Source organism: Lissotriton vulgaris, chromosome 2_1, assembly GCF_964263255.1.
Source record: "Lissotriton vulgaris chromosome 2_1, aLisVul1.2, whole genome shotgun sequence".
Lineage (NCBI taxonomy): Eukaryota > Metazoa > Chordata > Amphibia > Caudata > Salamandridae > Lissotriton > Lissotriton vulgaris.
The window spans coordinates 338,357,392-338,382,862 of record NC_141687.1 but is presented as its reverse complement, the minus strand read 5'-3'; the positions used below and the strand labels follow the sequence as shown (position 1 = coordinate 338,382,862).

The window sequence follows — 25,471 nt, the reverse complement described above, 5'->3', positions numbered from 1 at the left end:
AGAAAGCATATTGCAGCTGGTCCACATTTGCTTCATAGAATCAGCAATGTTGAGACAGAGAAAATCATATTCACCAGGATTTTGAATATTTTCATCCTAATGTCTTACCTCAACAAACTCGTCAGCGTTCAGCTTGTGGTCCAGAGTTTCCTCGGTTGTCAGGTCTTTACTGTACGTCACTAGTGAGAGAAAGAACAACATCATGATGCGGGAGGAGCAAATCTCATTAAAGTGTGTCCAACGAAGGTCCAGAGGTTATAACCCATGCCACATTTTCAGGAGACCCACTGACTATATAAATTAGATCCATTTACAGTCAAATGTACATTTATCTTACATATATATATTATAAAAATCTGACATTTTATTTATTTTATTTATTTAAAACATTTGTAGAGCGCGGCTGTCGCCTTGCAGGCATCCTGGCGCTGAAACAGAGAGTAGCTCCACAGGGGGAAAGAAGAGAGGGAAGAATGAGTGGGATGGAAACAGTGGTTTAAGCGAAGTTGGGGAGGGAAGTCAAGTGATCGAGTTTAGGGGAACAGCCAGGTCTTGATGCGTTTTCTGAAAGGAAGGAGTTGCGGTGTTTGGCGGATATCCAGGGGCAGACTATTCCATAGTTTTGCTGCTGCAACTCTGAAGGATCTTCCTCCAGTCCTAACCTTGTTAAATTTAGGGACAGATACAAGGTAGGCTGTGGCTGAACGGAGGGCTCTAGTGGGAGTGTACCAGGTGAACATGGCTTGCAAGGGTATGGGTCCGACTCCGTGCAAAGCCTTGAACACAAGACAGAGCGCCTTAAAAGCCACTCGTTGCTTCAGGGGGAGCCAGTGCAGTTCTGCTAGGGCCGCAGAGGCCGAAGATCTCCTTGTCCAGCCAAGAGCTAGTTTTGCGGCGGCGGTCTGAACCCTTTGCAGTCGGTCTAGCAGAACAGATGGAGATTCAAGTAGCAAAGCGTTACAGTAGTCCAGGCGACTGAGAATAGTGCACCTGACTACCAGCGCTCGGGCTTGTGCCGGGAGGAGTGGCATAATCTTGCGAAGTGAGCGTAATAGGCCCGAGCAGGTAGACACTGTTCTCGCAACCTGGGTCTCCATACTGAGCTTGCTGTTAATCATAACCCCCAGGTTGCGGACAGTAGTCACTGGCTGTGGTTTTTCTGAAGCCTCTGGGGGCCAGAAATCAGTTGGAAGCGAACGGGGAATCTTACTACCTGCACAAAACAACACCTCGGTTTTGGCGGAATTAAACTGCAGGGAGTTGTTCTGTAACCACCTAGCAGTATCTCTCAGACAGTCATGAAAAGATTCTAGGGGAATTGATTCTGCCCCATCCCAGGATAGGATGAGCTGTGTATCATCTGCGTAGTTTATGGTTTGCAGCCCATGGGTTTTTATTAATGTGACCAGAGGTTTTAGGTAAACATTAAAAAGAATGGGGCTGATGGACGAGCCTTGGGGCACCCCATGGGGCACAGATGAAAAGGCAGATTGAAAAGGGGGAAGGGACACAGCCTGCTTCCTGTCTCTAAGATAGGACTGGAACCAAAGCAGGGCCGTTCCATCCACCCCGGATTCCCTTAGTCTATTTAACAGAATCGCATGGTTGACCGTATCGAATGCGGCAGACAGGTCCAGCAAGATCAGAGCTGCTGCTTGGCCCCTGTCTGCACGCATACGGAGATCTTCCATGGTCATAAGGACAGCTGTTTCAGTCCCATGCGCTGGGCGAAACCCGAATTGAATATCGTCCAGTATGTGATTCTGCTCCAGATATGTAGAGAGACAAGAGCTTACCCAGCGTTCAACAATCTTTGCCGGGAATGGCAGGAGGGAGATAGGCCGGTAGTTGGATAGGCATTCGGGGTTCAAGGAGGGTTTCTTCAGCAGCGGAGAGTGATGAGAGCCTGCTTCCAAGGTGTTGGAACAAATCCACAGCGCAAGGATTGATTGCAGATCTTCCGAAGAATCCCAAAGAGTTCTGATCCAAACATTTTCCATATTTTGGGGGGCAAAGGGTCGAGAGGGGAGCCTGAGGTGATCCCATACGCCAGTCTCACAAAATCCGGTTCTGGGATAGAGGGGAAATCCTGCAAATGAACCAAGTTTTCTAGGTTTGTTGACTCGGAGTCAGGGAGGAGAGTCCCAGGGGCACTGAGACTGTCCATTGAGGGGCAGGTATAGAGGTTATGGATGATGGTCTGAATTTTCTCCTGAAAGAACTGTGCAAGATCATTACAGAGTGCTTGTGTCGGGGGAGTAGTTTTTTTGACGCAGTCAGGGTGGAGGAGATTATTCAGGATCTGAAAGATACTCTTGGAGCTATTAGTAGCATTGGTTATAGTAGAGCAGAAATAAATAGATTTACTTTTGACAATTTGGGATTTGTATTCCTGAAGTTTCGTTTTCCAAAGTGCTTTATTTACGTCAGAGTAGCCATGCCTCCATTTCCTCTCAGCCTTTTTACAGGCGGCTTTGAGAGTTTTCAAGGAATCGTCAAACCAAGGGGCAGATGGTCTGCCCTTAGGTTTGCATTTTTTTTAAGGGAACATAGGAGTCCGTTATAGAGGAGATTTTACCACAGAAGGTCTCTGACATGAATCTGGCTCTCGCAGCTCTACGTTGGACCTGCCCCTCCACCACCTCTGTAATAAAAGTGTGAAATAAGGATCCACCTGTGAGACCTCTTCCCCACTATCTTTAATTGGTGCTGAGGTCCTGTGACCCCACTCTCTATTTGAGGGTTCTGTGGGTGTCCCTCCTAGAAACAAATAGTAGCTCTGGAGGTTGAGCACCTTCTGCACAGACGTATTTAGGATCTGCGGATCACAGGTTTGCATTCCAGCTAGCTTGAGGCAGCATTCCATCCTATCGACATTGTTAAATGGAGTACCATTGAAACCAAATTGCTGTAGAGTGCATTGAGTAAATGGTCAATGTAATCATAAACATGCCTTGGCTGCCCTCCACTACTGCATAGCTCCATGTTTTGACAGAATACACTAAGACACACCTGCTTATTGGTTTGTGCCAGATGCAAGGCCCCGCTTTTGGAATTCAATACAGACAAGGATAGGTCTGCGAGCTCAAAATAATTATTTAGTCTTGTGCCCTGAATGGTTAGTGGAAGGTGGGGTTCTGAGGGGAAAATAGGAAGATCTCATCGTAAGTACGATACACAGAGCCGCCTGCATGCATCCAGGTCCTCTCAGCTACTATCCTCATAGGAAGGGTACTTTGAAAGTTGTCAATAGCTCTATTGGTGTCTAGGTAATAAGTCGTGTATTTATTTAGTTCAATGTATGTAGGTGGAGAGTGCACTCAAGCTAGTCTGAAATTGAAAAGTATCTCGATACGTGTGCAATGTTGGAATAAACATTCAATTACAATTTGGTTTACCACTGGTAAACCAAATTGTAATCGAATGTTTATGATCATAAGTATACAGATGTAATTGAGTTCCTCCTGATTGATGATAGTGTGGAGTCGATTAATTTATTCATTAGCTTTCATAAGGTGATGTGATTTAATACCTGAATATGTGCATTCTTTGAAAGCGTTTCCGTTTCCCTTTCTTTTCAACAGAAATTCATAACCCCTGACGAAGGGACACAGTGTCCCAAAATGCATTGGGTTTAAAAGAAGTGTTTAAAAGAAAATTCGCACACTTGAAGTTCATGAATATGTATTTATTTGTATTACGTATCTGTTGAATTCATGAATAGTTAATTGAATAAAATTATCAAAATGAATTAACAGTCACTGATAAAACATGAATAAAAATGTTTATGACAAGTATGAATATAGTTTAATTTGTTGATGCATGTTGGAGCCCTGGCAGCCAGGGTGGGGCTAGGCCACTTTCAATGTATATATTTAGGGCATCATAATAAGAAGCTGTGAAACCTATGTGGTGTTCCCATCCCTGATAGTAACGATTCCACTGAGATTAGTTACTCCATGAAGTGGGAATACTGTGGAAAACCTCAGCGTCCCCTGAGAAATCAGGAATTAAAAGAGGGGCCATTCCTTCTTCACCCCATGCCCCCAGTACTTTCCCATTTTAGGTGGGGTTGCCGCCCAGACATTTCAGCACATCTTTGCAGCTGAAAATTCAAGTCAGGAAATTCAGAAGGTGATGAGTAATAAAGATTCCTTACAATGTTCTGTTTATCTTGTCACATTTGCTGTGGGTTCAGAGACAAAGTTCACATGGTAGACTATGCCTTCTGATAAATTGCTGCTTAATTGGAAACTCGTGTTTACTTTTATTTTTCTGACTGCAAAGTGAGAGGATTTTGTAAAAGTGGTCTAGTTGACAATCCTGATGGGGTACAGGAAGTGGGAGGAAAGGCTGTAGGATGTCAGTTTTCTTCTAGCACACAACATTTAAATATCTGTAAACGCACTATGCACATATTTCAAAATAAATCAGCAATTAGGAAAGCACAAATTAACCAATTTCTTTTTGCAGTTCTGAAGTGTGATTGTAGGAGAGTAGGGTCTGCTTCCTATGGTTACCCCCACTGTTTGCTTTGCTTCACTGGTTTTTCAACTTTAGTATGGCTGTGGCCCTGCTAATCAGGCCCACAGCCTAGCTGTATTCTCTCTAAATTGTTACCATGTACTTTAGGTACATACCAGACTGGTTACTGAGGCACCCTAGTGAGCCCCTGTATATGGTACCTTAGGTACCCAGGCCATTGGGGCTCCAGAGGCCTACCAGGGGCTGCAGCATGTATTGTGCCAGCCCTGGTTAGCCTTCCAAACTGACACCACAGGTCTGCACTTGCAGCCTGGGTAAGGTGGTGTAAGCACCCCTTACTTAGATATAGTATACCTATATCTACCTTATATATAGACACATAGTAACCTATAAGTCACTCCCATGGAAGGTCTTGACAATCCTGAAGGCAGAGTGCTTGGTTTTGTGTGAGAGGGTGCCCTAGCATGAGCTGAGACGCTCTGTAGCTTTCGGAACCATCGCCTTATAGCTGTTCTATGATACAGCCATGCCATATACTATTAAGTGCATTATAATCCTTGCGGTTAATGCTAACTTTGGTTTGGGTTTATCAAAACATGTCGTGTAAGGCATCAAACACTTTGGAATACTACTCCCACACCAGTTCTGGCGGCGGGGGTAGCATTCCACCCTTCTAGAGGGAGAAGACATGTAATTACTGGTATACCCGGTTAAAGTTAAACAGAGCCACAGCATCACAAAATGGATGCTGCTGCCACAGACACGAGTCTGCCCTCCTGCTGTTGGATGAAACTCCGGCAGTGGAGGCCTGGACAATAGGTTTCCTGTCAAGGTGCTAGCACCTCCCCAGACAGGCTTTAGTGTATTGGGGCAGGGTGGGTTGCATTCAGTGAATGCTTTTCAGACACTGCCTGGGGCACACAAGGTGCTCCATGCATTTCCCAGTTCAAACCAGTTGCTGGGGGCACTCAGCCCCAGCTCTGGCGCAAAACTGGACAAAGGGGAAGAGGTGTAACCACCCCCTCCCCAGGTCCCCCCATAGGAGGGACCTTAGAGTTAGTCCAACCCCTAAACTTACTATAAAAATAGAACCCCAGTCCCTAGGACTTTACATTACACTGGACGAAACTCTGCAACAAATATCTTGGACCTTTGACATTCCATATCGACTGGAAGAAGGAAGAAATCTCCCTTGTGGTCAAGGAGTGACCACCCTGTTCAAACAGGCACCAACTGCATCTTTGCCGGTCTGCATTTTCGAGGCTCCCACCAAATCCCGAAGAATCTGCAACACAGGACAAAGACTTCCAGACATCTCTGAAGCTGACCCGAGCTCCCAGCAAAGCTGAGACCCGTAGCTGACACGAGAGACGTGGGACCGGAACTCCTGGATATCCTGCATTTTTGCAACTGCACCTACTTCCTGAGGTATCCCGAAGTTGTGCATTGGGGTGCTTGAAGCCCCAGCCCGAGCTCCTTTTGCACCAAAGTACAGAGGCCAGCACTCCACGAGTGACCCGTGAGTCCCATTCCTTCACCGCAGCTCGAGGCGCCTTCACTGTCCATTGGCTAGTGAGCCTCTACGAAGGCCAATCCTTTGTTTCTTGAGCTTTCCTGGTTGCTCCAGATGTGCTCCCACTCCTCTCCAAAGGAGGAGTCCCTCAGACCTTGTTGGTCTGCACCAAATCCAATCTTGTCATCTTGCATGGGTTGCTGTTGCCAAGGCTTGTTGGGTCTAATCCAGATTCAGACACCGCAGTCAGCTAGATCCTTTGTGGGACAGCTCGAATCCAGCTCCTAGTTGTCATCAATGCCTCCTGGTCCTCGAGGCTGAAGAGTCAAGCTTCACCTCTTTCACCTGAAATCACCCGACATCGGCTGGCATCTTCTCCTCGCCATCCTGGTCACTGGCTAGTGACCCAGACTCTGTCCCCTCTGCTTTCAGGTTCTTCACATCTCCGATCCACCCTTGAATCCACCTGGACACTTCCACTCTGTTCGCCTGCAGCATTTCTTCGCAGCTTTCCATAGGACTCGATGACGAAACCAGATACCAAAAAACACCTATGCACCTGGCTTCCCTGGGTGAGGTAATATGAGTACTCCGGTGCTCCTTTGGGTCTTGACTCTCGAAGTGTCCTAGTCTAAAAGAGTTCCATTGTAGTTCACCACTAAGTGCCATTAATCTTTAAAATTGTAACTTGTTTGTTCTCCATAGAAAGTCAATGGTGATCCACGGCTGTGTTTAGACACTGCACGCATCCCCCGTGGGCCTCCTGCATCCTAACCTTTGGTGGTTCCAGGTAGCCACAGCGGTTCTACAGGTCCCAGGCCTGCTTTCTAACTCTCACGTGGTTCTTATACCACTATTTTAGTATATGCTTTGTGAGGCCCCTAGGGCATAACGGATGCTGTACAACTTATCGTATGCTAATTAAGTTCCTTGTATTGTACTTTTACCTCTTACCTCATAAAAAGTCCAGAGGGGTTGTGTTTAGGATAAATACATATATATTTGATATATACCTTGTGTGGTGTGCTTTCATTTGATCATTCAAGAGATTTTAATTGGTATAATAACTAGCTTAACTCGCCTCTAAGTCTTAGCCTGAAGGCTGCTCTCCACAGCTACCACTAGGATAGCTTTCTATAAGGTTGACTTTACAACCTACCATCAATAAGGGTCGTTTGGACTGGTGCAAGGTGCCCAATAGAATAGTGGACATCATATACCAGGCCAACTTATCACAGTGATGCAAACAAAGATTTTAATAGGACGAACACAAATCAAGACCCTTTAATTGGTGATATGCCAAAACCCGACTGCCACACATTATCGATTGGGGGTATATAGTTATACCTGTAAAAACCTTACCACTCTTCTGCTGAATGGGCATGGCACACCTGCTTCGCTTATTTTTGTGTGGCATTTAGGTTGTTCACAATCCCTATGACTTCAGTGATATAACATTAATGGCAACACCCCCACTCTAAGAATTGTTCCAGCATCACTGCCATAACCCCCACACTGCGCCCATTCCATGGGCGAGGTACTCCCCAACCCTGCCTCCCTGGTATCACAATAAAATTAGCCAACAAGGATTTGTATATGTTGTGGTCTTTTTTGGCCACAGTTTTATTAGGGTTAAACATGGACTGGTTGTCTGGTCATCATTTAGCATGATACGTGGTTATATTTGGTCATTTGCGAACTGTCATATGTGGTCATAAATCATACATGTCATCATCATATTGTGTAGATTATCTTGCGGTACATTAAGTTCGTAAATGGCCCGCCAAACCAGTTCTTTGTTAGTCCTTGGTAGTCCTCTTTGTCATGTTACTTCTGGGACCACCATTTGGTTGGTCACCCATGCCCTCTGCGTGTAGGGAGGGGTAGCTTCTCTCCCGGAGTTAGGCCCCCAACTCGCTACCTTTTTGTGCCCTGCCGTCCGGCCGGGTCTGGGATGCGAGCGCCGTCTCTTTTTGCTACTCACGTCCTTGGCCCGGCCACCTCACCCTGCCGTGCGGCATCCAAAAGTGAGTGGCCATCCTTCTACACACCGCCCTGTCGGTGTGTCTCCTTAGCCAACCATTGTACCAATTTCCACCACGCCGCAGGGAAGTTAACGTCGTTCTGCGGCCGGCCAGAGTTTTTTTTTTTTAAATTATATTTACAACCTGCTAGGGCCATTGCGCGCCACAAGTTATTCCAAAACACCTTCAACCCTTCTTCAGACAGGTGTACCCCGTTTGGAGAGTACAATTCCGGGCTTCCGAGGTGGATTAACCCATGCCTGATGGATTCCAAACCGTTGGTCTTGCAGAATTTGTGCATTGCGATGTTCTGTTTTCTCCTGGCGTTATCTACTGCCTTGCTTGACTCGGCTCCCCTCCACTGCTTCCTACTGACCACCTCGGACCATACATTGGTCGTGCCGCGGAACCATTGTCAAGTCCGCCTGAATGGCCTCCCCCAATGCTTTGCGTCCCATTTGGGCCAGATCATTGCCACCGAGTTGAATGATTAGCACATCTGGGTGCCATGCTGATTCTGTGAGCAGGTTTCCGAGTGTTACTGGCAGCTGGCTCCACTTCATCCCGGGTTGCCCCCCCAGCGAATGCACGTGGCTCTGAGTTTAACCACAATCCTATGGCCTGCCTGCTGCCACCATGTCTGCATCCTGGACACAAAGGAATGGCCCACTACCCACATCAGCTCGAGACGCTTTCCTGCTGGAGAAAAGAATTGCAAGGTGTTGGACAGGCCACATGAAGGGCCGCTCTCCCCCAGCTCAACCAGGCCCGAGAGCCGCCACGACAGTACCACGCACCATCATTGTACATCTGCTGCCCTCTCAGAACCCCTGCCTGCGAAGCAAGCTAACCTCGTGGGCCCGGTCCACTGCCGGCCCACGCGGCCAACCTGAACCGCCATCTTGGACACTTCACCACGAGGTCGCCTGGCCCCCGATCGACCCCGACCCTGGGCCTGGCCCGGCCTCAGACATCTCGGCACCACCATCCACCCAGGAGGTGAGCGGGCTACTTGGCAAGTCAATGGGAGAAAGAGGTGTCGATGGCTCCCCCCGCCAAGTGCCGCTCGCCCATCGCCTCCCCGGGCGCTGGCCCCACCCCCCTGCTGGGTGTCTGGAATCCCGCATCCCGGACCCCCCGACCTCCAAGTGCGAGGGTCGGGACATCAAAGCACGCCAGCCCTATAACTGGGGCAGCTCCAGAGCAGGAAGGCAGTTGTATCTTGGAGTCGAGAGACGTAAAGAGGAACTCATCCTGAACGGACTACTGGCGCTGCCGTAGCTCTGTCCTGTGCACCATCATCCTGCCTGGTGGCGCTGCCACAGCCGTCGTAACCTTCTTCCTTCATCGTCGTCCGGATCTGCTGGCGTGGCCGCGGACCGTTGTAACCGTCATCTTCATCGGGACCTGCAGGCTCCGCCGCGGACCGTCATCTTTCATCCGACCATCTCGGGACCTGCTTGGCTCCTCCACGGCCCGATCATCAAGAACGCCGAGCTCAAGGATTGAGAGCTATTTTTGGACTCACCGGTAACTAAAGACTGTCCCGCTACCCTTTTCCTCAACCAAAGACTAAGCTAGAGGGGACCCCTGAGTCCAGACCTCCTTGTACCATATCATCGTAACCTAAGAATTGCCTATAAAGTCTCGTTAACCTTCAGTCTTGTGTGGTGTCCGTCTGTGGGGGGGAAGTTATTCATCTGTACAGTCGTTGGAGACGGCTCTCCCTGGAGACCTCTCCCCGTAACCTCGGCCGACCCTCCCGGTCCGTCTAACATTGGTGGCCAGCGGCGCGATTCGAATCACCGCATAACGTACAGAAAATAGCTCACCCCACAACGAACCATAATGACAACTAAAGAAAGCGGATCAACCGAGAAGTTCCAAATGGAAAAACTAGAGGAGTACAGCCACCGTGAACTAAAGCAGTTCTGCATCGAACTAGGTATCGCTACCACCGGACTAAGCACCAAGGACGATTTTAAACATGCCCTAGAATCTTGGGCAGAGACCGGGGATACCGAAGCCCCTGAGCAAAGCACCGCAGAAAAAACCACCACAGCCCCTGAAGGGCAAAGAACCGGTCTCCCGCAAGACGAGATCCAAGAAAGAGAAAAAATCCGACTACACGAGCTAGAAATGGCCCGACTCAAGATGGAAATAGAACTCAAGTTGGCCGAACAAAAAATCAACTTAGAGCACCTACGTCTCCGAGAAGAAAGAGAAGAGAAACAGAGACAAAGGGAGCTCGAGGAAAAGAAACTGGCGTACGAGCACGAACGGAACATAGCCGAGATCAACCTGCGCAAACAGAATAAGGAGTTAGGGGTGCCCGAGAAACCACACACCCCGGGGACCGCGGAGAAAAAAGTACACATCCCCAAGGATGTGGTCCGAGAATATTTCCGAGAGGACGACATCCAACAATGGTTTAAGGCCTATGAAATCGCTATGACGGCGCACCGGATCGATAGAAACGACTGGGGTGCCGGCCTATGGGGCAGATTCCTCAATGAAGGCCGCGATACCCTGTTACAGCTCCCAGACCACCAGATGACCTCCTACGACCATATGAAAGCGGCCCTCCTCACCCGCTATGGTCTCACGCCCGAGATGTACCGCCAGAGGTTCCGAGACTGCACACGCATCCCGGGTACAACTTGGGTGGACTATGTAACGTACTTTAGCAGAGCTTTCGAAGGCTGGATCAAAGGAAACAACGTCATGACATACGAGCAGCTGTTCAATCTGATGGTATGGGAGCATCTGTCCAACAATTGCTTCATCGAACTACGCCAACACCTCCTCGACAGCAAGTTGACCGATCCCCGGCAGCTCGCAGCCGAAGCTGACCGGTGGGAGATAACCAGAGTGGGCCGGAATGGGTCATACGAGCAAAACAGGAACAACAATGGACACCACCGACCGAGAGGAGGAGGAGGGGGCCAAGGACGAGGAAGAGACCACACTCCGGCCGCCCCCGCTGCCAGCACCACCCCCCCGGCCAACCGGGGCAGCACCCCGGCGCGACCGGGGTACAGAGCCAATGTCACATGTCACCGATGCCAGCGAGTCGGCCACTATGCAAATGACCCAAGCTGCCCGCAGTATCAAAGTCCAAAACCCCGCCAAGTGGCCGCCGCAGCACTAGGGGAAGAACAGATCCCCGAGGAACAAGAAACAGACCAGCAAGAGTATCAAGAGTGGGAGCCAGCCGCCATGACTCTCGCGTGCTTAGGGGGAAGAGACATGGTCCCGCGGGTCCCCCTACCCGCTAACACCCAGAAGTACAGCCAATGGGTAAGCATCAATGGACGACGGGCCGAAGCCCTTCGAGACACCGGGGCCAGTGTGACAGCCGTCCGCTGTCACCTGGTGACCCCCGAACAATATCTACCGAACATCCTCTGCCCTGTGCGATCAGCCGACAACTCGGAAAGTCTGTGTCGGATGGCCTGCGTCCCCTTTGAGTGGGGAGGGGTCTCCGGCATGCTGAAGGTGACGGTCCGAGACGACTCCCCCGTGGACTGCCTACTCGGAAATGACCTGGAGAGCTCCCCGTGGGCAGCCGTGGAGCGAAAAGAACACTTGGGGATGTTAGGCGTCCCGGACTGGGCGTGCGTCACCACCCGGTCCATGGCCGCCCGGGCCAACCCTCACCCAGAAGAACCAGAATGGCCGGCGCCGCCGCCTCCGGTCGCCCCAGCCGAGACCACCGACCATGACACCCCCCTCGAACCTGCTCAACCTTCCGACATCGCTAACCTTGACCAGTGGGCCCAAGAGGGGGGACCCACGCAAGAACAATTTCGCCGGGAGCAGAAGGCCTGTCCCTCCCTAGAGGGACTCCGCCAACAAGCGCTCGCCCAAAGCACAGGGGATACTTCCGGAACTCATTGGGTCTACTGGGACAATGATCTGCTGTACAGCGAGCAAAGAATCGCCGAGCTGGGGGCCAACAGAGTACTAGCGGTACCCCTCCGTTTCAGAGACTTCCTGTTAAACTTGGCCCACGATGTCCCCCTGGCAGGGCACCTCGGACAAGATAAAACTTACAGCCGCCTAGTGACCCACTTCTTCTGGCCCAAAATGAGAAACGATGTGCACCAGCATTGCCGATCTTGCCCCACGTGCCAAGCCAGTGGGAAGAGCGGCCGCAAACTAAAGGCCCCCTTGCAACCCTTTCCAGTAGTCACGACCCCATTTGAGAGGGTCGGAATAGACATTGTGGGACCCCTAGACCCGCGTACAAAACAAGGCCATCGCTTTATTCTGGTGCTGGTGGACCACGCCACCCGCTACCCTGAGGCTATACCTCTCCGGACCGTGACAGCCCCAGTGGTCGGCCGGGCCCTGATGGGGATCTTCTCCCGTGTGGGGTTCCCCCGAGAAGTCGTCAGCGACAGAGGCACGAACTTTATTTCTAAATACATGAAATCACTCTGGCAACAGTGTGGGGTCACCTACCGATTCACGACCCCCTATCACCCCCAAGGGAACGGACTGGTTGAGCGGTTCAACCGCACACTAAAAGGGATGATCGGGGGGTTGGAAGAGCCCCTCCGTCGCCAGTGGGATGTACTGCTGCCGTGCCTCCTCTTCGCCTACCGGGAGGTCCCACAAAAATCACTAGGCTTCAGCCCATTTGAACTGCTATACGGGCACCCAGTGCGGGGGCCGCTCAGCCTGATCAAAGAAGGCTGGGAGATGCCTCCGGCCAAGAACCCTCCAGACGTCTTCCGGTACCTCCTCACCCTCCGCAACCAGTCCCAGCGGTTCAGAGACCTAGCAAAAACCAACCTAGAGGCCAGTCAAGAGGATATGAAAAAATGGTATGACCAGAACGCCTCATCCATTGAATTCGAGCCGGGGCAACAAGTATGGGTAATGTCCCCCACAGAACCATGCGCTCTCCAAGACAAATGGACGGGGCCCTTCAAGGTGATCGAGCGCAAGGGTCCTGCCACCTATCTGATCGATATGGAGTCCTCCCGGAACCCACTCCGGGTCCTCCACACCAACAGGCTGAAACCTCACTTTGCACGAACCGAACTCAGCCTACTGATGGCCACAGACAACGGGGCTGAAGACGACTCCGAGCCTCTCCCTGACCTCCTGCGGACCCAGGAGCAAGACGGCTCCGTAGATGGGGTCCGCCTCTCGGAGACCCTCACCAGAGAACAACGCCAAGAGTGCCAAGCCCTCCTGTCACAGTTCGCCAGCCTGTTCTCCCTCACCCCAGGTGTCACGTCCTGGTGTGTGCACGATGTGGACACCGGAGATAGCCCTCCTATCCGCCACCGGGCCTACCGCGTACCTGATCGGGTACGGACCTGCATCCAGGCGGAAGTGGCCAAGATGCTCACGCTCGGGGTCATCGAGCCCTCAGACAGTCCATGGGCCAGCCCGGTCGTGCTGGTCCCCAAAGCAGCCGCCCCCGGAACCACCCCAGAACTCCGGTTCTGTGTCGACTATCGGGGCCTGAATGAGGTCACCCGGACGGACGCACATCCCATCCCCCGGGCAGATGAACTGGTCGACCGAATGGGAGCTGCCCGCTACCTCAGCATCTTCGACCTGACAGCAGGGTATTGGCAGATCGGCCTCACACCCCGAGCACAGGAACGTTCTGCCTTCTCCACCCCCGATGGCCACTATCATTTTACGGTCATGCCTTTCGGCATGAAAAATGCACCAGCGACTTTCCAACGGCTCGTCAATAAGGTCCTGGCGGGGCTCGAAGGGTTCAGCGCCGCCTACCTAGACGACATCGCTGTGTACAGCCACCACTGGACCGAACACCTCCACCACCTCCGAGCAGTGCTGCAAGCCCTTCAACGAGCTGGCCTCACGATCAAGGCCAGCAAATGTCAAATTGGACAAGGGTCTGTGACCTACCTCGGGCACCAGGTGGGAAGCGGCCTAGTGGCCCCTCTACAGCTAAAAATTGCTGCCATCCAGGACTGGCAGCCCCCTATCACCCAAACCGAGGTACGAGCATTCCTGGGCCTCACAGGCTATTACCGAAGGTTTGTAAAAGACTATGGAACCATAGTGGGGCCTCTCACGGAACTCACGTCAAAGAATCCACCAAAGAAAGTGAACTGGACCCCAGAGTGTCAAACGGCATTCGAACAATTGAAGGCCGCCATGTGTTCCGCTCCTGTGCTCCAGGCCCCCGACTACAGCCGGGAGTTCCTCGTCCAGACGGACGCCTCCGACCAGGGCATTGGGGCGGTCCTGTCCCAAGTGAACACCGAAGGCCTTGATCAACCCGTGGCCTTCATCAGCCGGAGGCTCCTACCCCGGGAGCAACGCTGGAGCACCATAGAGAGAGAAGCCTTCGCAGTGGTATGGGCCCTCAAAAAGCTCCGGCCCTACCTTTTTGGCACCCACTTCCGGGTGCAGACCGACCACCGACCCCTGCAGTGGCTGATGCATATGCGGGGGGAAAACCCAAAGTTGCTGCGCTGGTCCATCTCCTTGCAAGGTATGGACTTCACAGTCGAACACCGGCCAGGACCGGACCACGCCAACGCAGACGGCCTGTCCCGGTTTTTCCGCCTCGACGACGAGAGTCCCCAAGAAGATGGGTAACTCTCCCCGCCTTCAGCTGGGGGGGACGCATGTTGGACAGGCCACATGAAGGGCCGCTCTCCCCCAGCTCAACCAGGCCCGAGAGCCGCCACGACAGTACCACGCACCATCATTGTACATCTGCTGCCCTCTCAGAACCCCTGCCTGCGAAGCAAGCTAACCTCGTGGGCCCGGTCCACTGCCGGCCCACGCGGCCAACCTGAACCGCCATCTTGGACACTTCACCACGAGGTCGCCTGGCCCCCGATCGACCCCGACCCTGGGCCTGGCCCGGCCTCAGACATCTCGGCACCACCATCCACCCAGGAGGTGAGCGGGCTACTTGGCAAGTCAATGGGAGAAAGAGGTGTCGATGGCTCCCCCCGCCAAGTGCCGCTCGCCCATCGCCTCCCCGGGCGCTGGCCCCACCCCCCTGCTGGGTGTCTGGAATCCCGCATCCCGGACCCCCCGACCTCCAAGTGCGAGGGTCGGGACATCAAAGCACGCCAGCCCTATAACTGGGGCAGCTCCAGAGCAGGAAGGCAGTTGTATCTTGGAGTCGAGAGACGTAAAGAGGAACTCATCCTGAACGGACTACTGGCGCTGCCGTAGCTCTGTCCTGTGCACCATCATCCTGCCTGGTGGCGCTGCCACAGCCGTCGTAACCTTCTTCCTTCATCGTCGTCCGGATCTGCTGGCGTGGCCGCGGACCGTTGTAACCGTCATCTTCATCGGGACCTGCAGGCTCCGCCGCGGACCGTCATCTTTCATCCGACCATCTCGGGACCTGCTTGGCTCCTCCACGGCCCGATCATCAAGAACGCCGAGCTCAAGGATTGAGAGCTATTTTTGGACTCACCGGTAACTAAAGACTGTCCCGCTACCCTTTTCCTCAACCAAAGACTAAGCTAGAGGGGACCCCTGAGTCCAGACCTCCTTGTACCATATCATCGTAACCTAAGAATTGCCTATAAAGTCTCGTTAACCTTCAGTCTTGTGTGGTGTCCGTCTGTGGGGGGGAAGTTATTCATCTGTACAGTCGTTGGAGACGGCTCTCCCTGGAGACCTCTCCCCGTAACCTCGGCCGACCCTCCCGGTCCGTCTAACACAAGGTCAGGCGGTTGTTGAAGCATTGGCGGTGCCCAGTCCTGTCCCTTTTGACACCCTGCCGTGTGGCATCCCAAGGTGACCCCACTGTGCCATTCATCCTGCCGTGCGGCATCCCAAAGTGAGCGGTCCCGGGCCTTGCCCGTGTGCCCTATACTAGCTGTGGTCGGATGTAAGTTTTGAATGCATGGGACCGCCATCTGCCAACCGCTTGGATTCTCTCCTCTGGCATGCCATGCTGCAATGCCGAGGTAGCTGCTCGAATCCTAAAAGAGTGAGGGGCAAAGGTTTCTGAGGGGAGCCCAGCCGTGGAGAGGGCCTGGCGCATCACGGCGGTAAACTGTAATTTGCTCAGATTACTCCCATCTTGATGCTTGAAAAGTGGGCCCTCACCCACAGGACGGGCTACCATGTATCTGAACAGGAAGCACATCGTGCAATACTTGCTCTCTTTAATGCATTGCAGGTGTATCACAGCGTCCTTTCCTGCTTGGTCCGTTTTTGACCTTCTCAAAATTATCTCCACTGACTCTGCTCTGGGCCTGATGTCTGTGGCCTGGAGGCACCGCTGTGCTGGTCCCTGCCTTTTCGGTACCGCCAGTTCGCTGATGCGGAAGGCACCGAAGAATGCAGTGGTGAATGCTGCCTGAAAAAGCTGGAGCTCAAATCTGTCCCTTGCGCATGATGCCAGTGCCTCCATTAGCTGGCCCAGCTTCTTGAAGTCAATTGGGCGCCTGCTATCTGCCCTTGCCCCTTCCGCTCTTCTCCACCCCTTCAGCACCGCTTTGAAGTACAGGGATGCTGTAGGGTCTTCCCCTGTGTGAATCTTGGAGAAACGGGCTATAGCTGCCAGATGGGCCTGTGCCCAAGACCTTGTCTTTTTGTTGGTGAATGCCCATTGTGTGAATAGCTCCACTGCTCTTTGTCTCCCTGCCCTGTCGCTCAGTGATTGTATGCCCCCTATCTTTATTACTGTGGTTGCGTATTTCCTGTATCGTTTTGCTGCTTCCGGGGTGAGGGACTGATTCACTAATGTGGATAGATCTATCCCCCCAGGTCCCACAGGTCTGCTGGGAAAGGGGTCATCTCTTTGTCCGCCCCTGGCACCAGTACCCTGAACCGGCTCATCTGAGACCTGGCCAGGGCACCTGCTACCGCGTTGTCTACCCCCGGGACATGGCGCGCCTTCAGCTCCAGGTTCCCCTCCAGCTGCAATTTAATTAACTGTCGCATTAGCCTTAGCGTGTCAGGGCACCTTGCTGAGCCTTTGTTAATGGCCTGTACAACGCCCTTGTTGTCTGACCACAGTGTCAGCTTCATGTCTTTTATCTCTTGTTTCCAAACCGTCATTGCCACTATGATAGGGAATAGTTCAAGGAATGTTATATTACTGGTGATGCCCTGCCTGTGCCAGCTCTCCGGCCACCGGCTTGCGCACCATTTTTTCCCAAGGATTGCCCCGAAACTTGTGCTCCCTGATGCATCTGTGAATAGGGCTATCTGTCTGACTGTTACCCATCCTTCTCTCGAGATTAAGATGCCATTGACAACAGTCAGGAATTTGTCCCACATTAAAAGATTCTGCTTGACCCCACCCCTAGGCGGATGTGGTGGTGTTTTTGGGAGATACCTGAAGTCAACTGGGTGAGGCACATGGCAAAGATTCTGCCTGCGGGGATTACCTTTGCCGCAAAGTTGAGCTTACCAATGAGCCTTTGTAACTCGCGGAGTGTTGCTTTATTGCGGCCGCAAAGGCCTCTGATTTCCTCCCTGACGTCCTTCACTTTTTCCTCAGGTAGTCTGGCCATTCCTGCCACAGAGTCCAGCTCTATGCCCAGGAATGTGAGTTTTGTGGTGGACCCTGCCTTCTTATCTGGTGCAAGGGGGACCCCCAAGATCCCTGCCAGTTCCTTGAATGCCGCCAATGTGCTGCCGCAAACTGTGGACCCAGTGGGGCCTGTAAACATAAAGTCGTCCACGTAGTGAAGTTTCCCTCCTGGCGGGTGTCTGTCATGCAAGGCCCATTCTAAGAAAGTGGCAAACTGCTCAAAATATGTGCAGGATATTGAGCAACCCATGGGCATTTCTTTGTCAATGAATAGATCCCCTCCCCACTGGAAACCTAACATGTGGAAGCTGGACGGATCCACTGGCAATAGCCGGGAAACTCACTCAATGTCCGCCTTGGTCATGAGCGCCCCCTGCCCTGTTGATTTTACCGGGTCAATTGCATTGTCTACCGATGCATATCTCACAGAGCAAGCCTCTGCACTTAACCCGTTGTTGACTGAAGTGCCCTCGGGAAATGAGAAATGGTGGATGAGTCTAAATTCCCCCGGCTCCTTCTTAGGGACCACCCCCAGGGGGAGATGACCAGGCCCTTCTGTAAATGTGGTGGAAGGGGGCCCTCTACCCTGCCTAATGACCTCTCTTTGTTGATCTTGGTGTGCACCACTCCTGGGTGTTGTAGTGCAGATTTCAGGTTGTTTGCCCCCCCAAGTGGTAGTGGGCCTGTGAATGGTATCACAAAGCCTTCTTCAAAACCTTCAACTAGAACTATTGCCTCTGCTTTGTTAGGGTATTTGTTCACCAGTCTGCGCAGCTGCTGTGTGTTAATCGGGGACCTGGCTAGCGGACCTTCTTGTAGCCCCTGTGCCCCCCTCCCACTAGCCCCCTTTCACTAGTGCTTTCTTTTCTTATCCTTTCTGTCTCCTTTGGGATCCTGCTTTCCCCGGCACCCCGTTGCTGGGTGTCTGCCCCCACAGTTGGAACATGCATGTTGAAATTTATAAGCTGTACCCCATAAGCATTCCCCGGCATCATATTTCCAGCAAATTGCTGTGTTCCCATTAGTGGTTGGGAGTTTCCCTGTGCAGTGCTTCGCTCTGTGAAAGCCTTTGCCCCTCCCACTGGGGTGGGAGCTCCGAAAGGACTGGTCGCTTCTCCCTTGCCCATGCCTTTCACCTCTTTGGCCACCAGCATTTTGTGTATAAAGCCCAATACGTCCTCCTCATTCCATTCCATCTCTGGGTGTCTCTGCATCTTAAGCCTGAAACGCTTGTCGTATTCGAGCCATGCATCCCCGGAAAACTGCCTTTGGGCCCAGTGAATGTTGGCCTCATAAAGCCAGAGGTCTGCTGCGTAGCGCGGGAATTTTTCAACTACGATGCGTGCCATAATTCTAAAGGCATCCAGCCAATTATCGAAATTCCTTTCTTTCCTTTCGCTGCGACTTTCCCTTCTAACCTCCTTTTTCTTGTCACATGTTGTGAGGTCCAACCCCTACAGCTGAATCTATAGCAGGGAGAAAATGTCTATAAATTCTTTTCGCCATATCCTTTCTTTGACTGCCAAAGGAATAAGGCTCGCTAAACCGGTGGCTCTTGTGGTCAAGGAAGCGGGACCCGGGGATGGCCTAGTGTATGCATCTAAGGCAGCCGCCTCCTGTGTTGGGCTGCTTGTGTTCCCCGTGTACCGCCATGCCGTCACTGGGGACCCCCGTTAGCCCTGGGCGCCCTGCATCGCCTGCCCCTGCAGTCTAGACTGTTTCACCCAACCTGGGTCTAATAGGTGCCAAGGCATACCTGATGTCTCTTCAGTGCGCTGCTCCTCTGGTTCCTCCGCCCCCTGCCCTAGACCCTTAAATAACAGGGGGGCCATTGATTTAATAGGTTTTTGAACAATTGTGGTAATATGCTCACCGCTTGCCACTCTGCTGACTGCCCCGCCGTACTCGCTTGTCCTCGCCGCTGCGTCCCCAGGTGGCCGCTCTCTCCTCTGTGGTTTGTTCCTAGGGGCTTGTTCCTAGGGGCTTTCAGTCAGCGCTACGAGGCCTTCGGGTAGTAATGCGCTCTACAAAACCCACTTTCATTTCATTTCAGTTTGGCTTGTCTGGGGGCTGCGGTCTTGCGTTTCGTAAGTGACGGTGGATCAGTGTTGTCCTTCTCCTGGGCCTCTGACCCTTCGCCTCCTGTCTGGCCCAGGTGTGGTTCTAACCAGTCGTTGCCTTGGACTGCTGACACATCCCTGGTGCGCCTCAACAGCTCAGCGAGGTCCTCTGGCTGGCCCTCAGCCATTGCTCGTGGCGGGGTGCTGCCTTCCTAGGACGCACCAAAAGAAGGAGCTGCTTTTGTACTTGGGAAAGTGCGGGGTTTTTGCAAAGCAGCCCTCTTTAGTCTAATGTCCTGTTACTGGCCGGAAACAAACTACAGGCTTGAGTCTGGGTGCTGCCATCCTCATATGCGTCAATTAACACCAATTCAGTGAATATGTGGCACTAGCGCAGGCGCTTGGGGCGGCACTCCACAAATGAAATACAACTCGTGCAGTTCAGCCAGCCTCCCAGATCGGGGTCACTGATAATTATGCTCCACCTGGTGCCCCTTATTGCAGTGGCTTCTCGTTATGCTGCTTTCCGTGTGGAGGCTCCAACCACGCTGGTGGTCAGTTACTCAGCCACCTCCCGCTGGGCTGAGGCGGCGACCCTGCTTTCTCCTGCTGCTCCGACAATTCTAACGGCCCCACGGAGTGATGCGGCGCGGCCGCAGCTAACTGCTGCGTGCAGCCGGTCGCGCTGTCAGGCCGCCAGTTGCCGCTCTGCCGCTCCGAGCCCTCGTGGATTCCCCTAGCAAACGGGTACGAGCGGTGAGCCAGCCAGAGGCCTAGCACGCTGACTCACCGGGGATGCGGGCGCAGCGGCGGTGTCTCCTGGCTACTCCCCGGCGCCCTGCGGCCGGGTGGGAGTGTTTTTTTGAGGGAACGAGAGCCCGCTCCTGTTTCCTGCAAAAGGCAAACGGGCCCGAGCTGCAGGCAGACGGCGGCCTCGAACGTTGCCTCACCGGAGGTGCGGGCGCAGCGGTGGTTGCTCCGTGTTCTCCACTGCCGCCTTGCACAACTTGGAGTCGGACCGTGTCTCACTGTGCCCGGTCGGGATTGCTTTTTACGGGACTACGGCCCTGCTCCCAGCCTGCGACTCGCGCTGAGTCTGCCCTCGACGCGGTCAGGCTATCCAGCCTCACTCGGTGGCCGCCCCTCCTGCCGCCTGGTCTTTGCTGTCCTCAACGGGAAGAGGGGGGCACAGTTTCCTCGGACTCTGCTTGGTTGAAAAGCCGGATTCCCCTCTTGAAGGTGACGAACTTTGGTTGCTGAGTTGCTCCGTCGTGCAGAGCTTCGCCTCAATGTCAACACCGGTTGTCTTCCAAGGGGGATTTGGGGGGCAGCCGAGCCTCGAGGTCTGCCCCCCGGGCAGGTTTGGGAGGGGGAAGGGGTTTCATGGGCGCGGCCATTTTGCCGCCGGATGGGCTGCCTGGGAGAGCCCAAAGGCAGCCCAAATCCTACCATATAAGCCCAATTAACGGCTTCTTAACGGGTCCCCTCTTCCGCCCAGCCACCATTTTAGGTATTGTAACCTGGTGGCTGGGTGTGTAGTTCTGTAGCTTGTGAAGTATTTGAATATTGTGCTTGCGTCGGTCGTTGGTTGGTTTGGCGGTATGTCGGGAGCAGAGGATATACGTGTTCTCGAGGCCATCCGCCTGCTGAGTGAAGCAGGGCGGATGGACCTCTTGGTGGGGCCGCGGGAGGCGCGGCCGGTGAGGCAGGCGTCGTTCGGGGTGGCGGCGGCCGTTCTGGCCTGCTCGCCACCGGGGAAATCGCAAAAATTACAGGTGAGTCTTCGGGGCCACGCCGATGTCAGGAGCGCGGCCCCGGATGACGGAGGGTCGCGTGCGAGGCGCGTTGCCAGGGGCGCCTCGCCGCGTTTCCAAGGGGCGGTAGGGGGCGTGGAAGCGGGCGGGCGGCGGGATGTGGCTGCCGAGGGGGCGCGCGTGGAGTCGCGCGGCCGCCCGGGCGTTGGTGGAGGTAGCGGGGGGGCCGTGAGGCGGAGCGGGCCCTCTGTAGAGAGCGAGAGGCGCGAGGGGGGGGCGGGGGACAAGGAGGAAGAAGCGGGGGCGGGGCGGGAGGGGAGGGGGGAAAGGCAAGGACGGGGAAGAGGAGTGGAGGAAGTACAGGCCATGAGGAGGCGTACTGAGAGCCCCTCGCCGGCCCGGCAGGGGGCGGGGGAGAGGGGCAGGAGCGAGGCCAAGAGAGGAGGGAAAGGGGGAGGGGCGGGGGCCGCAGGCAGGGGGGGGGGCCAGGTGAGGACGGCTGTGGGGGGGCTGGGGAGTGACCAAGGGCATAGGGGGGGGGGTCCCCGATTCTTTTGGAGTCAGAAGAAAGCGAAAGGGAGTGGGAGGGGCTGGATGTGTTTTCGTCATGGGAGGAAGGGATCAGGGAGGCCCGCATGGCGGCGGAAGGGAGGGAGACGGTGGTGGAGGAGGCAGGTCCGTCAAGGCAGGCAGGGGTGGTCTATGGGCGGGTTGGCAGCGGGGAGCGGGCGGGGGAAGAAACCGCGGGCGACGCAGGGGCAGGTGTAGGGGGGCTCTGTTGGAGCGAGGACGAGGAGGAGGGGGGGCAGGGGAGAGCTGGGGGAAGTGGCGCTGGGCAGACGAGGCGGAGCAGTGGCAGGGGACCAGCACATCAGCAATACCTTTTTTATTACAGGGAGGTAGTCGGCGCGGGGAACCAGACTTGGCACGGCTTGGGGCGGCCCAGCGACGCCAAGGAGAAGGGAAGGCGGAGCCTCCGGCGGCGAGCCTGGAGACCACGCGGGATCGCGGCGCGGCTGGCTCAAGAAGGCCCCAGGCGGGCTCGCCGGTCCCAGCACCCACAGGGCCCAAGCAGCTTGGGGAACAGCAGCATACCTGGAGCAACGCCAAGGAGGACTATTTTACTTTGAGCGGGGGCAGAGGCGAAGAGAGGGCCTCTGGCAGGTTTAGGTCGGCGCCGCCGGTGGCGCGCCGGAAGTATAGATGGGGAGGTGTGGAGTTGGTGGAAGGAGAGGATAGTGCAGAAGAAGGTGAAGTGAGAGAGGGGCCGGGCGGACGGGGGTCCGGTAATGGTGTTGGTTCTTTGTTACAGGTGTCACGGGGCCTGGGTGCTGCGGCGGCCCGGACACAGGCGAGAGGTAGATCGGCGGACTGGAGAGTCGAGGAGCGACGAGGAGATACGTTGCTTGCAGGTAAAAGCGGGATGACGCCACGGATGGTGTCGGTGGGGGTAGGGGGGGAGGGGAGGTGGGGGCGAGTGATCGGTTATGCAAGGGGAAGTATGTGGCGGACCGGGGTGTGGGGACGGATGTGGCTGCGCTTGGGGGTTCGGGCGGGGACACTACGGGGTTGCCGGAGGGGAAGGTGGAGAAACCGGAGGTAGGGGGCAAGGCAGACAGCGCGGCAGCGGGCAGCGCAGCAGCGGACAGCGCAGCAGCGGGCGGCGCGCCAGCAGAAGGGGAGGGCGCGAAAAAACCTGACAGCAAGGAGTTAAAGTTTAAACGACTTCCGTATATGGGGGTCACGAAGCCGCTAGGGGCGCATTTGATGGCGGTTACTAAAGAAAAGATATGGAAGGGAGAGTATGTGGAAATGTTAAAGCTTCTACATAGGGAAGTGCGGTCGAAGGAAGGGTCGAAAGAGGAGGAGTACGAGCTTCAGAAGCGCCCGAGGGTGCCGCTTACAATTGAAAACTGGACGGCGGCATTCCTGATTTTCGCGAGCGTGTATTGCGAGAAATTCCCAGAGAGGTCGGTGTCCCTGTTTAAGTACATGGACGTTATCAGGAAGGCTCAGATTACTGGGGGGGGGTATGCGTGGGCGCAGTACGACGAGGAGTTCAGGGCGAGAATGGCGTGGGACACGGAGGCACAGTGGGGCGAACTGGATTCCGATTTGTGGCAGCACACGATGGGTCTGGCGGGATCGGGCAAAACTATCTTCACCGCCAGCGGGCTCCCGATCATATATCAGCCCTTTCAAGGGCGCCCCACCCGTGGAGGGGTGTGGGCGGGAGCCAAGAGCCAGCCCGGGACCGCGGGCCCTGCTGGGATTTTAATAGAGGGGCGTGTGCCAGGGAGCACTGCCGTTTTCGACACGAATGCTCAGCGTGCGGGAGGTATGGGCACCCGGCGACGCGATGCTGGGGCCCGACCGGGCAGCAGTATGGAGGCGCACACACGGCGGCGGGAGCAACACGACCCGGGGGCGGGCAGCAGTCTGGGGGCGGTCGGGGTGGAAAGGGACCTGGGCCGAAGGGCTCATACGCCGGTTAGAGTGGACAAGTTGACGGCAGCCCTACGCAATTACCCAGACGCGGGGGCTGCGGAACGTCTACGGAGCGGGTTTCGAGATGGTTTTCGGCTGGGTTACGAGGGTCCGCGGGTGCGTCGGTGGGCTGACAATTTGAGGTCGGCGAGGGAGCACCCGGAGGTGATACAGGCTAAACTGGACAAGGAAGTCCAAGAGGGGCGCATGGCGGGGCCTTTTGAGGACTGGCCAATGACGGATTTGATAGTGTCCCCTATAGGTGTGGTGCCCAAGAAAGAGGCAGGTCAGTTCCGGCTCATACAACATTTATCGTGGCCAGACGGGGGGTCTGTTAATGATTTTATCAGCGAGAGCGAGGCCACAGTGGTGTACTCCTCGGTGGAGGCGGCAATGGCTTTGGTGGTGAAGGAGGGTAGAGGCGCAGTGATGGCAAAATGTGACATCAAGTCGGCTTTCCGGCTACTGCCTGTTCACCCAGACGACTGGGGCCTACTGGGGATCCAGTTTCACGGCCGCTGGTATGTGGACAAGGCGTTGCCGATGGGCTGCTCGATGTCCTGCGCGCTCTTTGAATGTTTCAGCGCGTTCCTGCAGTGGTTCTTTACGGAATGCACGGGTCACCAAGGAGTCACGCACTACCTGGATGACTTTTTCTTGGTCGGGGCGCCGGACTCCACGAACTGCCAGGTAGCTCTGGACAGGTTTCAGGAGATCATGGTGGACCTGGGGGTGCCGTTGGCACCGGAGAAGACAGTGGGGCCAGGCACGGCGCTGTCCTTCTTGGGCATTGAGATAGACTCACAAAGGATGGAGGCACGGCTGCCGGCGGACAAGAAGCAACAGATGCTGGGGCTGCTGCAGATGATGGTGGCCAGGAATAAGGTGACGGTGTTGGATGTCCAAGTGCTGCTGGGGCACCTCAACTTCGCGTGCAGGGTGGTGCGGGTCGGTAGGACGTTTTGCAGGCGCCTCGGCCGGGCTTTGGCGGGGAGGAGGCCTCCACATCATCGCGTGCGCGTGTCGGCGGGGGTGCGGGAGGATTTGCGGATGTGGCGTTTTTTCCTGCACCAGTTCAACGGAGTGCCTTTACAGCGGGACGTGGACTTGGTGTGGGATGTGCAGATCTTCTCGGACGCTGCGGGTAGCGAAGGTTTCGGGCTCTACTGGAACGGGAAGTGGTGCGCAGAGAGGTGGCCCCCGGAGTGGCCGGGAGGCGGGAGGAGCATTGCGTTTCTGGAGCTCTTCCCTTTGATTGTGGCGATCTGGCTGTGGGGAGAAGTGCTGGCGCATCGGCGAGTGACGTTCAATGTGGACAATATGGCTGTGGTGCAGGTGGTAAATCGCCAGTCCGCCAGGGATGAGCAAGTGCTGAAGCTGCTGCGGGTGTTTGTGCTGGGCTGTTTGCGGCATGATATTGCTTTTCGCGCGGTACATGTCCCAGGAGTTGACAATGACATTGCGGACGCTCTATCTCGTTCGCAGTGGGGGAGATTCCGTGGGTTAGCCAAGGACGCGGAACGGGACCCGACTCCGCTGCCGGCGCAGATGTGGGACATAGGCAACACCGGATGTTGCAGCTGGTTCTAGGATCCTTGGCAGAGTCAACCAGAACAGCGTATGTGGCAGCCTGTAGC

The 25,471-nt window shown here is 54.7% G+C and overlaps 1 protein-coding gene across 2 annotated transcripts in view; it reads right to left on the bottom strand.

The window, feature by feature from the left end:
* The window catches only part of EFCAB5 (EF-hand calcium binding domain 5), a 377,049-nt gene that overhangs the window by 225,959 nt on the left and 125,619 nt on the right, over positions 1 to 25,471 (bottom strand). For both annotated transcript variants that reach the window (XM_086955085.1, XM_086955086.1), the window contains exon 5: positions 109 to 179. In XM_086955085.1, the coding sequence (XP_086811211.1) occupies positions 109 to 179 (71 nt within the window). The remainder of the gene's footprint in view (positions 1 to 108; positions 180 to 25,471) is intronic.